Source organism: Antrostomus carolinensis, unplaced genomic scaffold (assembly GCF_000700745.2).
Source record: "Antrostomus carolinensis isolate BGI_N321 unplaced genomic scaffold, ASM70074v2 scaffold31670, whole genome shotgun sequence".
Classification (NCBI taxonomy): Eukaryota; Metazoa; Chordata; class Aves; order Caprimulgiformes; family Caprimulgidae; genus Antrostomus; species Antrostomus carolinensis.
The window spans coordinates 9,332-26,305 of NW_010291078.1; the positions used below are offsets into that span (position 1 = coordinate 9,332).

At 39.4% G+C, this 16,974-nt stretch overlaps 1 protein-coding gene across 1 annotated transcript; it reads right to left on the bottom strand.

Annotated features, from left to right (window-relative positions):
- Positions 1–208: 208 nt before the first annotated feature.
- Positions 209–14,374, bottom strand: LOC104530619 (suppressor of tumorigenicity 7 protein homolog). The gene is made up of 4 exons (XM_010175273.2): positions 14,230–14,374; positions 9,877–9,969; positions 6,627–6,766; positions 209–530 (listed from the first exon to the last, which is right to left on the bottom strand). The coding sequence occupies exons 1-4, from the start codon at positions 14,366–14,368 to the stop codon at positions 435–437; spliced, it is 468 nt and encodes a 155-aa protein (XP_010173575.2). The 5' UTR covers positions 14,369–14,374; the 3' UTR covers positions 209–434.
- Positions 14,375–16,974: the final 2,600 nt, after the last annotated feature.

The window sequence follows — 16,974 nt, forward strand, 5'->3', positions numbered from 1 at the left end:
GTCTACAGCGGTGAGGGCTTTATCCTAACTGAACTCCATAAGAAAAGGCAGTGACACTGCTGCTTAATTGTAAAGTTACTAGAGTTTTTTCATTACCTGAACGGAAAGCCAAGCCCTAGCTGTGGTGAAGCAGATACGCCACACAGATGTTTAAGAATACAAAGTACAATATGAGCTTTGAAGAAGATGCCAAAAGACAGCAATGCTGCAATACACAAAATTTTATTTTTAAGTTTTTCTTTTCTGAAGGCAAAATATAATAGAACCTAACATCAATGTATTTTGTACAACAAAACAGTTTTTATATGAGAACAGACAATCCATGAAGAGTTTTTAAGTCTTAGAACTGCTTCCCTTTTTTATCATGCTTTCTTGTGGTCAACAAAAAGTTGGCACAGAAGATGTCACGGCAGTCAGTCAGCGGGCGTGCTCCCTCAGATCCTCGTCAGCTGGTGCCACAGACTGGAGGGCAGGATGCTTTCTACTTTTTCCATCACAAAATTTAAAGGGGCAAAGAGGGTACTGAGAAACTGCAAAGAAATCAGATACACATTCAGATCAAAATCCAGGAGACAATATACCTCAAGAGAAAGCTGTCCAATAAGAGAAGAAACTCTTGCTGTGTTCCTCTGTAAAATCCTATGCATGATCAAAATTATATAATTCACATATAAAGACTTTCTGCCAAATTCTGAGCCTTGCACATATATACAGATTTATGGATTTTGCAGTAGAGAAAGCAAGAGTCCCATTTTTATGAAGATCAAAGCAATCAACTACAAAAGTTTTCACACATCTCACATTAGCCTAGATTCAGGCTCATACTGAAGCCACTAAAAGCTCAAATCAAAACCTCAAAAGGCTTTTTCATAACGGCAGAATCAGTCAGACTACCTCTCAGAGAGAAAAAGCATGTCTTTAGATTCAGGTTTAAAATAGTTCTGGGTTATCTACAGACCTTCTATATACACTGAGGCATCACTAACTGGAATTCATCGTAACTTCCTCCCTCTATTACAGAACACAGTTGGCAATGCTGAAAGAGGTTTCAATATATTAATGTTAGGATAAGAATATGTGAGAAAAAGCAAGTGAATAGAGACATTTTATCACAGGAAACAAACCACTGCCAGCTAGACATCTCAGAACTTAGGTCCTCGAAGCACTCCCAAAATTTTGAGAAAAAACATATTAACTGTGCTTTACATTAAAAGCAATTCAACTGTACACATTACATGCAGCTGTGTTGGGGCCCTATACGTGTATGAGAGAGTCCAGTATTATGCAAAGTCAGACACACTGAGACCGGGAACCCTGTGGCTTCTAACCATCTAGGCTGCTATGACTTTGCTAAAAATAATTCTGTTTGGAACTGATCAGCAAAGAGCTTCAAGAGGTTTGTGTTTCAGTTACTGCTCTGCAGTCAGCACAAAACACATAAACTCTGCTTACTGCACTGATGTATATGTAGTCTGCCTGGTAGGTCAGTATTAAAGCAAATCTGGTGCTGGACGTGTTCTCTTTTTGCCTAAAAGAACTGTCTCTCCTGACAAAAGACAGCATCAGACTTCATATACAAACACACACCTCTTTTCATTCTCTGAATTTGTCATTTTAGGCACTTAAAGGACTCAGATGTGGGGGTCTGATTCCCTTGTAGTCACTGAAGAGAACTAAGCACTTCCAGAGAGTAGTTCTACCCATCCCAGGACCAGAACTGCCCTTTGAAATCGTCTCTTCCCTCTCTACCCCCAGCTGCAGAGGGAGCCGGGGTGGTTGGGCTTTGTCTTCTCCTGTAACATAATGACTGAGGGACAGTGCCGGGTGCTGGCCGAACGCAGCCACGCTCCTGAACTGATAGCCCAGCTCCTGACACAGTTCTGGTCTGTGCCAGTTAGTCTCTCCTCAACAAAGCCCAGGCAGAGTTTGGGAACAGCACAGGTCAAGGACAGTTCCCTGCACCCAGGGAGGATGGGGCCATCCTGCCTTTGGAGGGAGGAAAGGTTAGAGGTACAGACATGAACTGTGATGTGTCACTTGCCTTTGGAGCCACAAGACAAACAACATTTCATTACTTAATATAGATATGTCTTTGGTCTCTAACTTAGGATGCCAAGTATCTGAAGTTAAACATGAAAAACGCAATTTAAAAAATTGTTACAGGTCTGTGTGCTGCCAAAACACAGCTACATATGGCAAATGTATTTAAAATGTTTCAAAATGTCAATATCCAAGTCAGAGATTATAACCATTTAATGGTACCACATAAGAAAATATCTGCAGACAGTTTCACTGTTTACCAAAATGGGCTCTGTGCAGAGTATAACTGTAAAAATGTATGATGCTTATGCACTTTAAAGGCAACAAAAGCATTCAAATTCTTTTTTTCCTCTTGGGCATGTTTGCATACGATACATACACTACATCACGGACAACTTGGCATCATGGGAAAACAAGGTAGCACCATCACTAGTAATGAGAATTCATCAATAAGCACAGGTCGAAGGAAAAACTTCTAACTGAAATTGAAGAGAGTATTTCAGTTGTAGTGCTAAAGGACAAGCTGTGTAACGTCAATCACAGCTGAACTGATGGAACACAGACTTAGCTAATCTTACAGTTTGCTATTACTATTTCAAGTGGCTTAGGCCAAGTAGAAGCATTCCCTCTGGTTAAGCTGTGAACTGTTTAAATAAATATGTCCCTTTAATTTTGCCAAATGTAAAAGGCTCACTAGAGAATATTTTCTGGTCTTTGAGTAGCACTTGATCTATGTGGTAGGTTTGCACCATCACATCTACTTGGATAAAACTCAACTTTGTAACCAGTACAAATTACATACTTGCTAGACGAATGAAACAAGAATAATTTGCCTGACAGTAAGTTTTACTGCAATTCATAGGAATTTTGTTGCTGAAGTAGTTGATTATCTCCTATAACAAACTCAGCAAAGTATCTGTAAGCTGAAAACAAGCCAAGTTTTTCTCCACTTGGAAAATTAGTTGGTCTAGAAAATATATTTACATTCATGGATAGCAAAGTTTGGCTTCACTGAAGTCTAAGCAAAACCTCTGCTGACAGCAAGAGGTTCAGAATGCCACCTGCTCTCTTTTATAAGCCCATGTAAATGACATCTGTGCTGGGGCTACCTGACCCTTGGAAAGCTCCTGGTGCTCCTGTCCTCAGACACCACTGGCAGATGCCTATCCAGCCTTTTTGCCACATGGTAGCACCCATGATGGCTTAGTCTGCATGATACAATTTTTTTTAAATTATTTTTTTGCCTGTCCTTTTGACACTGACTTTTTGTTTTTTTTCCATATGAAACAGAGAAAACCAGCACCAGCAGCAGAGTAAGAATTCAGGATGACAGAACTGGTGATGGGAGACCTGTAAAAAGCTTGCTATTACTTTTTTGTATTATAAAAGAAAACTATCAACTTGGCTATTTCAAAGCTGGCAGAAAGCAGCTTTCTGGGAGCACCTTCTGAATAGTACCATTTAATTAAAACAGATATGCAAGAGTAAAGAGCATCTTCTTAATCTTTTCCACTGCATGGCTGGTGTTTACATGGAGCAACTGACTCTTGCTCAGTTCCTGTGATCTGATCTACATGTTCCCTACCTCAGCATCTGCAGAGGCCCAAGCAGATGAAACATCTCCCTGGGCAAGCCTGCTTGCTGAACTCAGGTCTCAATCCATCATATAGGGAATATTGAAATAGAGCATGTCAGTGATCTCGGGCAAACAAAGGCATCAAATCAGAGAAAAATTAGTCTTTCTGAAGTTTCACTCATTTTAAAAATTTAACTAGGTACGACACTTTTAGACATGACTGTTGACTTGAATTATATAGTGACTCCCTTGTTAATACAGCTCTCAGTTTTATTTAAGATACATTCTTATTGCTACCATGTTATGAAAGAACTTGCCCTTACATATTATTTTTAACAATTTTTCAGATATTGTTAGATTCCTGCATGACAATGAAAGAAATTGAATAATATCCACACTGTGCTGACAACTTTATCCAGCTCATGCAATCAGAAATTTGTTCTGCTTGTATTCGTATCTTAAGTGACCCCCAAAAGCCTTTTGTTAGAAACCCTAGCAAAAATTAAAACCACAAGCTATGAACATGCTTCTCCCTAACCGAGGCAAAATGCTAAGATCTACTGTCATTTTAAAGTTACTTATATTCGGTCTCACAAAACAATCAAAGAACAACTGGATTCTTCCAGTTTCATTACGGGAAGAGTCAAGCTTGCTTCCAGGTACAGCATTACAGAATTGGCTGGATGCAGTTGGGAATATCTAAACTTGCAGCGTTCAGAGCAGGTTCTGGCTCTAAGACATGGGTGCACTAATGGAGTTTGGTGAGTTTCATCCTACGCTGAACCTCCCAGAAGAGGAAAGTAGCTTTAAAATACCTTTGACTTCTGCATCCAGCGGGGGAATGTGGGCTGCCCTAAGGGACTGTCACAGTGGCACAGGCCACCTTTGGCAGTCTCACATGTGGAGGATGTCCTCAGAACTCAAGGGATTTTTCTGCCTTGAGGAACCCAGTGTCTGGGTTAATGGGCTATGGACAAGGTCAAAGAAGATGCTACCTGGAGGACAGGTCAAAGCCAGTTCCCAATGCCCAGTCATGCTAACCTATTTAGTTTTTGTTAGATAAGGTAAATACCAACTTGCAGTAACATGAGCCTGGGCCATGATGGCGATATTACATCTGTGCAATGCTTTTAAGATTGGCAGGCTTAAGAGAAGGAATAATTTTGACCTAATAAAATTAAAGCACATGTGCACAGTTTCACAATGTAAAATTTCACATCACAGTAAGGACCAACCATACAGGAATAGGTAATTCAATGCACCACAGCAACAGTCAGCACCCTCATCTTTTAGCTGTATATGAAATTAGTTATTTATGAAATGATCTTCCCTAAAACTGAAAGGGAAGAGCCAGGGCTGGCCAACCTCTTCTATTCTGTTCTGCTACAGCTGCATTTCAAAGAGATGTCTGCCATGATTTTCTTCAATCTCATACACCTGGGCTACTTTTCCCAGAGGAGACAACAAAATGAACCTTCTGAATCAAAACCTTTCTACAAGCTGTTAATGATTGTCACAGGCTTAAATTCTGCCCTTTCCATGTACAACTAAAACTCAGCTGCTGCATGTGGTGGCTTATGAAGATTAAGATAAAGATAAAACAAGTCACAACACATGTTAACTGACATACTAACTGCACCCATTCAGGTTCAGAGATTTTGAGTAATCTTGATAACTTTGCACGTAATGCAGCCCACATTTCAATTCTATTTGTCTGTGCTTATTTTACTAACCAGGAACTTTACCTGCTCTGATATGCAGAACTTTAACCACATACAGAATCTTGGGGTATCTATTCTATTAACACCAATAGCAGCTGCACTTACATATCGGAGAAACAGACCCTTCTGGTCTGATTCTACTCCCCAAATTACTTTGGAACCTGTAAGCTCCAAACCATGGAGAAACAGCTACTAACACACCATCAGTGTAACTTCTGGTATCTCTGTGATTGCACTCAGCAACCAAAGCCAGATGAGTTAAGCCCATGCAAACGTGCTACCAAATTTCTCCAATTCCAGTAGCTCACTGCCTGTACAAAATCTTGCCATGCTGCCAGTGTGAGATACATTCTTAGTTCAGGATACAAGGCTGACAAACACAGGAACAAGGCTAACAGGGACAGATTTGGGATCATTAACTGTGACAGTATCAGAAAACTTCAGATGACATTGAAAGAGCCCACAAACAAGGGTCATGCATTTCAATGGCTTAAGGAAAAAAAACACAAAATAAGCTTTACAAAAAAAGTTTAAGATCATATGCCCAAGTTACTCAATTATCCACCAAGTGCCTATGTATATACTCAAGAAACAAGAGAAAGTAGCAATATTTCAGGTACATTTCAGCACTTTTTGCTGATAGAAGTGGTATTTGCTACAGCTAATCTTATTTCCTGTTTTCTAGAGCTAATGAAAGAAAATTCTTGATGCAAGAACTGTTGTTGTACCAGACCTCTATCACTCACAAACCTGGCTGGTAGAAGACCTGGTTCATCTGCAAAGGAAGTCTCATCATTTGCAAAGGAGTTTGAGGAAGTACTTACAATCTGGAATTTGCCAAAGTCTTCCTCCACTCCCCCCACTAGATCCCCCAAATCAAAAGCACCAAAGACATTAAAAACAAAGCCAGGTTTCTATTGCACTGGAAAGCATGGCACAGTCATTATGGCTCTATACAAAACAGAGGGGTTCTGCAAATCATTATTAGTTTATTTTATTGGATCATATATGAAAACAGAGACACTCAGTTCTCCCACCAAGCCTTTTTTTGCAAAATCACAAGAGAACTAGCCTAGCAAGAGAGACATAGAAAGCAGAGAAGATAGCCAGTAGTGCATTGTACTACTACCCTTAACAGTTGTTCAAATGTCTGCCTGCTCAGTCATCTCTTGATGTTTCATTTATACTACTGAATATGCAGATATTTAATACCCAGGAATATTTAGCTTAGCTCTTCCTGCATCTGTGTCTTTATTTACCAGAAGAGAGCAGCAGCAGAGAATACTCACGGCTTTTGCGAAGACCCCCATAAGCTCTGGGAACTGATGTGTCAGGAGGGCTAGCATGGCTGTGAAAGAACATAGTCCAGCAGTGAAGAGGATGAAGAAGGGAAGCTCTTTCTTGGGGTAAACTGAAACTTCATGAAATGCTGTAGAAAAAAAGATGGGAAGGGGAATGCATTATATGTAAAAACAAACAAAAAAACTCCACCCAACCAAAAAACTAAAAAACCCCAAACCGAACAACATTCTTACATGGTTTAAACAGCCAGAGACACCCAAAGATGCTTTTGAAGGAAGAAACATCTGAAGGTCTGAAACATCTAAGGCCAATGTTGTTGTGTCAGTCATTTCACTGCCAAATAATCCTAATCTAAAGATCATACTTCTGGCTTACTTTGGTCCTATGTATGTGTTGCTTGTGCCAACACTAACTGTAATGCAGCTGGGCAATAACTAATGCCAGAGAACTAACCTAGAAATAAAATATTCAAGTTTTTTACGCAGGTCATTGAGTAGCCACATGGATGCACGTTTGCTAATGCTGATACACAGAGAGTGCAGAAACATGCACCCGGGAGCTGCAGTGAGACCAACCTTGCAGAAGCATGGTTGTAGATCAATTTAAGCAGTCTGTAAAACTACAGCCTTTGTAACTGTAAATTCTGAGGGTTTAATCTGCAGAACCAAGAAAAGTTATCCTAAAAGTAGGACATAGAAACACATACTTTAAATTCAGATTTTCAGAATTCTATGTATACATATAACAATACAACAACTTTTTTAAAGTGTTAAAACCTGAAATTTCAATGAATAGTGAATTTTTAAGGTGTGTCTTAGTATACACTAAAAGGAATACAGAAATTTCCTCCACTCTGGTATGAAGAAATGGCTCACTGGGCTTTCAAGAAAGCAGCACTGAGAAGGCTGAAAGGGTCAGAAGATGGTAATGGGTATTTTACTGGAAGAATATATCCCTCAAACTTTTATTGTGGCTCAGATTCAAGGTGAAAATGTGGTTAGGATGGCAAAAGGTTTGGTGAACTCTTATCTGTCTGCTTCACTCATCCAGTCCATACCATCACGATAAATGCAAAATCTGGAGCATTTTTTCTCATGCAGGACCAACCTCAAGGCTTCCTATGTACTCAAATCCTATGACTATTTATACACACAAAACATTACTCTTCCATTTTGCCTACTTTCTTTGCCTCAGTGAGCAGCTCTCATCTCATTCTACCTGCAGACAACATCAGCACAGAGTAATCCAGCAACATGACAGGACAATATCCTTGACTGCATTCATCCAGACTGGAGTGGTTTCCAAAACCAACAGCAAATAAGAGCGATCTTTTGAGGTCCCTTCCAATCCCTAACATTCTGTGATTCTGTGTGTGTGATTATAAATGAAAAATATGTATGATTTTTGGGTCTGCTAATTAATTCAGTTTAAAAATAAAACCACAGATAATTTACTACTTCTCTTTGATTTAAATTAAATTTGGAGATCAGGAAATACCAGATCATGGATTTAAAAAGTCTAAGATTTCTTGTGTTCAGTTTTTTGCACTTGCTTTTGACACAGGCTCAAACTTTTTGTTCCCGTCTGTTATCCCATCATGGCAAAAGTTTTGTGATTGATATTTTTAATTCAGATAGCCTACCAGATCTTAGTGTTCTGATATAATTCCAGCTGACTTTCCTTTAAAACACACACAATTAAAGGGTGTGGACAGGTATGTAAAACCCTTTTAACTGACCCATGTCTGTCACGGTATGTTAAACCCTTCCCTACTCAAACCCAAGAGATTTTGCAGTGAAAGGCATTTCCCATAACTTCCAGAGCAGAACACACTGTCTGCATATGCTGTTAAAGAGTCCCTTGCTTCTAGCATTTGACAAGAACAATTAGTCTTGCATCTAAAAAGAGAATGCTGAGCTATTCTGCATGACTCTGTCGTTCCTAAAGCTCCTGACACTCCACTCTCCCCAGTTCAGAATCCCTCTGAGTAAAGTAAGCAGAGCACTCCAAGAGGTGTTGTTATAATTAGTGTGATTATAATAGGGTGGGGAGATATTGTCAGTTGCCAAGGATTTCTGTGTAATAACAGCGAGAACGTACCGTGAAGGAGAGACTTGCAACGAGTGGATTTTCGCTGTATTATTCTCACCTAATGTTTACTCACATAAACTTATAAAAAAGTGGCAACACGTTTTTAAGCCCAAACCAGAGAGGTTCTGAATGAAAAGACTATAAAGAGTGCAAATGCCCTCAAAACCAGTGTTCACAGCAGAAGCAGGCTATGGGTTTTTTTTTCTTTTAATTTTTTTTTCCAGAACAGATTTCTCTTTATTCCTTCTTCAGGATAGAGAAGGCAAGAGAAGAATCTCCTTCCTTGGATCAACTTGATCAACCTGACCCTGCAAACCCCTCTGCACCTGTGTGATCCACCTGTGCTCACACAAAGTCCCACTGACTTCAGCAAGAAAACATGTGGGAATGAAGCGTGACTGCAAGATTGGCTGCTTCAGCTCTTCCTCTGCATTCTTGTGCTTCACTGCACGCACTGCAAGAAGTCCCATTAGCTTGGACCGTAATGCTTCCCGAGGCCTGGATCTGTCTTTATAGCTGTATCTTGCAGAGCACTGGGAATGCTGTTGACACTTTGCTAATATGTGCCATAAACATATATAATAAATGACTGAGGTAATTTCACATCAATCTCTTCCTAATAGCACACACGTCGTTACATGAAGAAAACCCTTCCTTGCTATTTAAGACTGCTTTTCAGAAAATATGAGAAAAACCTGTCAGAATAGTAGCTGCGTTAACGATCCAGCAGTCCTCAAGCAGGTTTGATCTGGCCTTGGAATTTAAGTAGCTAGTGTGTCTACAGAAGACAAAGAAGGCTGTGCCACTGTGCTTTTGGTTTGATGGGATGTTACCCTAGATGAAAGATCAGATATATTTTCCAGTGTCTTGGCAAGAGAGAATGGCAAGATCTAACTGATTTGCATCTCCTCAGTAATCTCTCTCCCTGTCCCCACACTGTGAACAACAATGAAGACAGCTAATCGTTATAAACCATGGCTAGAAGCTGCCTCTTAAACCATCACGGGAGCTCCAGAGACTCACTGTCAACCTGATTATCCTAATCCAGGGTATTCAATTTAAAAGGCATCAATGGAGATCAGTGCTGCAAGACTCCGGTACATGATTCTTTGATGTCAACGATAAGAAGAGAAAAGTTGAACGTACATGGTAGTAATTCTCTATCTGCAGTTTCTGTACAAATAGGGTAAGGGTAGAAAAGGTGTCCTTTTTCCAGTGGATAGGGGATCATTCTGAAAGCTGAAAAGAAAACAACACCATGCACAAGTTACTGCAAGTATGGCAGTCGCTGGACACACTTAGCTATATTTACAATTTAGAAAAACAAACATAGACAAAACCTAACATTTATATTTGGTTGCAAACAGCACACAAATTGCTTAATGAAATGCCAAAATATAAAACTACACTTAGATTTTAATCCTGCAAACACTTATGTTTATTTTAATTCTTGGGAGAAGGTCCATGAGCATCAAGTGAGACCACATTACAAGTATATATATAAATGTTTGCATGGTCAGAGCCCACTGTACTTACAATTTCATAGCCAAGTTTACACATTTTGTTTTAGGCTTTTAGGCTGGAGAATTTTTAACTTTCAGGGGAAAGAAGTGTATTTGATATAACAAGTATAACCTACAAAAAGGACCAGCAAAGCTTGTGAATTCAGGCCAATAATTGCAATCTCTGCATCAAGCATAACAGAAGTTTTGCATGGAAAAAAGTACAGTACTTTTTTTCCCTATCACACTCCAGCAAACCAGATAACACTGATGACTCAAGGCCAGAGAACCAGTTTTCCAACACAGTCATGTTTTCATTTTATATTTGGCAATCCAAAATTAATACTGAATTATTAAAACCAGGTTCCTCACATGCATTCTTTTTAAATATAGCAGATCAAGTCAGGTTTCCAATATAAATCTTCCAGTCATGGATTAAAGAATACTTAATCTTATGCATTTTTAAAATTGAAAATAATAACAGAGAGGGAGGGAAATGGATTACTAAATCTGGATGGTGATGATGTCATAGGCCATCTGAGTGTGGTTTATGGAAACATCAGAATACTTGACTGAATTATAGCTTTGCAATCAAGGCACCCTTTTCCATTATCCTATATATTATTCTCACTGTTAAAATGTCATCAACATGTTATTCTCACTACTCCTATGAATATCAGTCACTGAAGCAATATTTTCCTCAACAGATGTCCTAGAAGCCCTGTATATTTTAGATGCAAGGTACAGCACACCACCACACGATAACACTCCATTATCTCTTGCTCATAAGGCAACTGAGGAGTTAGTTTAAAATACACTATACCCCAATATTTTCAGTTGTGCACACTGCATTTGAAATAATGTTAGTTGTATTTGTTGTCCAATTATATGAGTGCAAATATTCTTGATTACTAAGTTTAAAGCAATAGTAAAGAAGGCAGAAATCCTCAAAGATTGTAAACCAAGCTGGGTTGTAATGCTCTTGCAATACTAAAACCCACAACACCCCAAAAAGCCAAGTACAAATACAATAATCCAAGCTTTGTATGATCTTCACATGCAACAAACTTGACAGTCTGTACAAAAACATATGCAGAGGGATGTTCAATGCTCATCACTTCAAAACAATTAACACAAGTTTTTCCTTCCAATTTGGCTTAATATTTAAACAGACAATCAAGCCTTTTCTGCCTTAGCCTAAATCACAGTAGTATAAAGATTCGAATAAAAATAAAATGGGATGGTAAAGATGTTGCTTTTACAAAACAAGTGAAAAATGTCTGAATAGATTTTGCTGCATTTAAACAGTCATCTTTGACATGAGACCAAATATGGGATATTTACAGCAAAAGGGTTTATTTAGTAATGTTACCAGCCACGGAAGAAAGTGCTCTAGCTCATCTGTATCAGTTTGTGTTCACGTCAAGTATTTCTCTGCCTCACTCTTACAGTATTATCTGATCCTGTTTTACATTAATCAATTCAGGTAGCACAGAGGCAGCTTGCCATGCAACCATGTGGTCATCTTAAGAGCTACCGTAGCATTTGAGAACCCCTAGGTTATTCTTCATGCAAACAATAGAAAATAAGACACGAGTTTAGAAACCAACAGTGGTGAACAAGTACCTCAGACTCTTTGAAATTTGGCTACACTTGAAACTACAGACCTTCTGTTTAGAGCACCTGGTCCAAACCCAGAGCTACGTTTCATGTGTTGTCACCTGGGCTTTTTTAGTTGTACAATGCATAAAACTGCACTTCGACTGATCAAATGAAGACAGAGCAGGAAACAACTAACATTCCAGTTTGATTATGATTATTTTTATAACATCACTTTTCTCAATTGTTGAATGCAATTTGGGAAAAACGCTCTGTGAGAATTTTGGAGTTTAAAATATCACAAAGACATTTCTGCATAAATTTTGTTAGAGGCTGTCTTAATTAGGAATGACCTTATTCTCCTCAGAAGCATTCAAAATGTGCCCCCCAAGTGACTGACTTAACGTACTTAATTCTGGCCCAATTTCCACAAGGTCAGAACTGAATAGTGTATATATGCAGGCATTAAATTTCTACATACAAGCTACTAAGGGGGGACTTGTGGTTATTTAAGCACGCTGACAGAATAGTACACTTTAGAGACATGGCAAGTACCTAAATACCTAGAAAGAAAGCAAGGGCAACTGACCATGTACTGTATGTAGACTGTTGGTTAGAACTAGTATTTAATTAATTTTAATTTCTCTCATATGTTTCCACTGGTTTTAACTTGCAATTGCACAGAGATGCCGAGGAAACCTTTGCAAGTAAAGAACATGAGTGACATAAATAGTTCGCTACATCCATAAAGAGTATTATCCAGAGTAAGATAGGGACCAAAAGTTTTGATTATTGGACTAGATACTGGTGAAATGACCATATTTCCTAAGTGCAGGAGGACTGCAGGGCAGCCAGCCTTCTGTGCCAAAAGCTGGTCTTCTTTGTTAACAGCCCCTTAGGGACTCCCCAGCCTGACAAAGCAAAAGAAGATCTGTTCAGGATTCCCTGCAAAATACTACTCCATAATGATGTGATAATGAGCCTTGGGCTAAAGGACTTCTGCTAGCATCTGGAAGAGAAGAAACACTACATAAAAGCAAACCACTGAAAATAAGCCACTGGGAAGGAAGGTATGACAGATAATAACAGCCTGGGAGAAATGACAGGAAAATACCATGCAGGTAGGACACAGAACAATGCCGCAGAGCAAACCAGAGGTGGCAATGGTATGGATTACTGAGCAACATGTTCTATACACCTAGAAATAAAGCCACTGCTTCACCAGGGAGCCTACACTGCAAATCAGGCAAGTTTGGGCCATTTAATACGGTGACTGAGACAGTAAGTCACTTTTACAGTGGAGGTTAAGTGCATTTCTGAAGGAACTATCATGGTGACAAACTGTATCTTTTATAACAAACCTAAATGAGAACAGCAAATGGAGAGGCTAAAAGAGAACAGAAGAAAGCAGATCAGAAAAGGGGAACCAGATTACAGAAAGAAAAATCTGCATTAAGAAAAGCCCACAGAGGCTGATTCTAAATGGCACTTTTTAATTCACTAGACCCTAAAAAGAGCGCATCAAAGACAGGGTAAAATAATTTAGGTTAGAGTGTTTGTATACAACTCCAACCTCCTACTCAAAGCAGGCTAATTTTCAAAGTTAGGTCTGGTTGCTCAGGGCCATGCTGAGTTGAGCTCTGAGTATCTCAGATCCCACAACCTACCAGCAACCTGTTCCAGTGCATCACCACTCTCATTCTGAAAATATTTTCCTTTTGTCTAAATGAAATTTCTCTTGCTGCAGCTTGTGTCTCTTGCCTCTTGTTTTTCCGAGGTGTCCTTCTGAGAAGACTTTGACTCTGTCTTCCATATTACCTCTCCATTGGGTGGCAGAAGACAGCAAATGGATCCCTCCTTCACCTACCAGAAGTCTTTTCCAGGTTGAATAAAACCAGCTTGCTCAGCATCTTTTCCTACTTCACATGTTCCCACCCCCTATACATCCTAGTGGTCCTCCACTGGACTGACTCCAGTTTCTCAATTAAATATTAATGAATAGTATAAACCTAAACAGTATTTTATGTTTTTGTTGTGGGGTTTTTTTTCTGCTTATAAGGTATTTTCATAGTTTCCCAATATCAAAACATTCAAACAATGACAAGCAAATCTCTACAACTCTGGAATGAGGAAAGTAAGTTATTATCCCCTTGTCCATGAGTAAGAAATATGTCACACAGAAGATGGGAAATTTTGTTCAGTCCAAGAAGTCAGAACCCTTTTTCTCATTTAAATGAAATTTCTATTTTCAGTTTGAATTTTGAATATTTCAGTGCTGGTGAGGATATAACTGACCTCTAAAATTCCCACATACTGTTCTTCAAAAAAGCTATTATTTTCTCATGACATTCAATAATGATATTTTATTAGCTCCTTTGTAAGAAAGAGAATTACTTACTGCCTTCCCATGTACAGTGTAAGAGATTCAATGCCCCCTCTACTCTTTTCCAGTGTTGAAGATGAAAGAAAGCATATGCTATTGCTTCACTGTCCCCTCTCTTCAGAATATGTTCAGGAGGCAGAATCAAGCTTTTCATTTCTAGTAGATACTGCAATAAAAAAGCAGAGCACAATTATTTCAGAGGTAATAAAAACCACAAAAAGCTGCCTGCAATTCTACAATGCACACTGAAAGGTCTATTTCCCTAAAGTACTTTCCTTCATAAGTGTTTCATCAAATGTGTAACATCACCAACTGCACTTGAGGATAATTATTGAATTATTCCCAAAGACTAAGGTATGTTGACAGATGGTTAATGTTCTGCTCTTCAGCTCTACCAGGGGGACTACAGAGAATTTCAAAATGAGACATCTTTCTTATCAAAGGAGACAGAAAAAAGGGCTCAAAGCAGAAAAGACAATCTAATTACAAGAGCTTTTTAATTAAAAGTACTTATAATAAAATGAAGAAAGCATTAGGCAGTTTGATGCACACAGTCTTTCTATAAGGAAACACGCAGTACTCATGGTTTGTACACAGGTTTCTTTACTGCATTGCCATCAACCAGTTGCTAGGTCTATGAACATGCAGGGCTGGCAGCCATGAAGTAGTTACCAACAAGTTACAAAGTAAAAAAGTTACAAAATGAAACCAATACCTGATTTCCAGAAAAAAAAGTACTGGATGTTTAAACTTGCTACTTGAAATAGTTATTGAAAATTGTATGAAAATCAAAAGCACCACTAAAGCTTTCACTAAACCCACAAGCAATTCTCCCTGTTACTGGATCCCTCATAACAGAATTAGATGAAACACACAGAGGGTTCATGCCACAGGAGAAGACAGAGGTCCTGGACATTATTCAAGCAGATGAGTGTTCCTCATTCCCCAAGCCCACGAACTAGACCACTACCAGTCCAGCAGACGTTCTCTCACCACTGGTGTTACTACAGTCCAGTTAGTGGAGGGAAAGATGACACAGGGGAGGGGAAAAGATACACCCCTTGTTGGTATGCTTTACAGGGAAAGGAATGAGACAGAAATCACAGGCTGCCGAATTGACTCTAGTTTGTCAGTTCTCCTCTGAGAAGTGTAACATTTCCCAGCTGTCCGCTCACTGCTCTTCAATAGCATAAGGAAACTGTCACTCTTTTCCAGGGTGCCCAAGAGCAAATGTTCTCCCCACCAGAATATTTAAGTTAACACAAGAGGCAGCAGGTGAATCAGGCAGTAACTGTCAGGCCCTAACACAAGGCTTGGAAAGGAAAATTATGGTTAATCATTGGCAAAAAGAAAGTGAGTGTGCAGGCCATCCACTTCAGCAAGGCCTCTGTGCCTGTGCATCCATCTCTGCATTGGTCTGAAAGGAGGAGGACTGCAGGACCTAGGGACTGACAACAACCAGTTGTCAACTGTCAACAACAAGTGCAGGCACCCAAGAGAAGGCAACTTGACAGCAGAGGTGAAACAGAGGCATGGGTGGTGTTACTAACCTTCCACAGATCCTATTAAATGCTGACTTTCGTGAACAGGGGACTGCAGGACATGCTTGAGCACCTGCTCAGTGTGTGAGCTGGTGCAGAAAAGTCAAGAAAAGAGGGCAAAAGATAAATGAGAATAGAAAATCAGCCATGGGGAAAGGAAAAGGAAAGGCCAGAGGGAAATGAGCACTAATAGCATGATGTCACAGAGGGCATCATAGAGCTAGTTATGGCGTCACCTGAAGGAGCCTGGAAGGAGCGAGCAAACAGATAAAGGTTTTGAAGAGAGTGCGATGAAAGCAGAGAACTGTCAACCCTGGGAAACAGATAAATACTTCAAAGAGGAACGAGAAATCACAGATGATTCTGATGCAGGTAACAGTAGCAGTGGGTGTACTGTGTGTGATACTTGCATTTTCTCTAAAGCCTTTCGGAAAAATTTGAGGGAGCTGCAGAGCAGGTTGATTACACAGAATCACAGAATGTTCACAGAATGTCAGGGATTGGAAGGGACCTCAGAAGATCATCTAGTCCAATCCCCCTGCCAGAGCAGGAACCTAAATGAGATCACATAGAAAGGTGTCCAGGTGGGTTTTGAATGTCTCCAGAGAAGGAGACTCCACAACCTCCCTGGGCGATTAATGGAGGAAGCTGCAATTTAGTAAGCAGGACAGGGAATTAAGAGTGACAGAGGTAACAGAATAAAGACCTAACAAGAGGGAGGAGCTGCCAGGCTTAGAGAGATACAGCAAACGTTCTTATTCACTGGCTGAATGAATCCGCCACCTTTTTAAAAACACACATTTTACCTGTTGAGCAGAATGGAATACAGTTGCAAGAGCTGCAGGTTTCTATTTGTTTTATTGATTTAGAACATAATTCTTATTTCCATATTTTTTTGCAAAAGTAAATGAGAAAGTAAGTTCTCAATATTTAAATATTTCAATCAAAGGGAAAAAAAACCCCACAACTCCACTATTTGTAGGAAAAGGAAAACCAGGAAGGAATGTCCTGTTTCTAGGAATGTTGAGATGAAAACTTGTTATTTTGATTCTTATGTATTGCTTGTTATCAGTGATTAAAAACAAATCAAGTGGAAATACCAGATGGAAGGATAAATCTTGACACTTGCAAATCATTCTTAGTCCTCACTCAGTTGTGCTGACTTTTCAGTCTGGATTTCTCTCAGTTTCAGAAAGAAAAACATTTTTAAAAAGTTCCT

What these genes read in the sequence shown, in the direction of transcription:
- LOC104530619 (XM_010175273.2), bottom strand. Translation starts at nt 14,368, where the DNA reads ATGAAAAGCTTGATTCTGCCTCCTGAACATATTCTGAAGAGAGGGGAC. An exon ending in ACACTGTACATGGGAAGGCA is followed by an intron (nt 9,970 to 14,229) that starts GTAAGTAATTCT and finishes TTTTCTTTTCAG; the next exon opens with CTTTCAGAATGATCCCCTAT. An exon ending in AGATAGAGAATTACTACCAT is followed by an intron (nt 6,767 to 9,876) that starts GTACGTTCAACT and finishes TTTTTTCTACAG; the next exon opens with CATTTCATGAAGTTTCAGTT.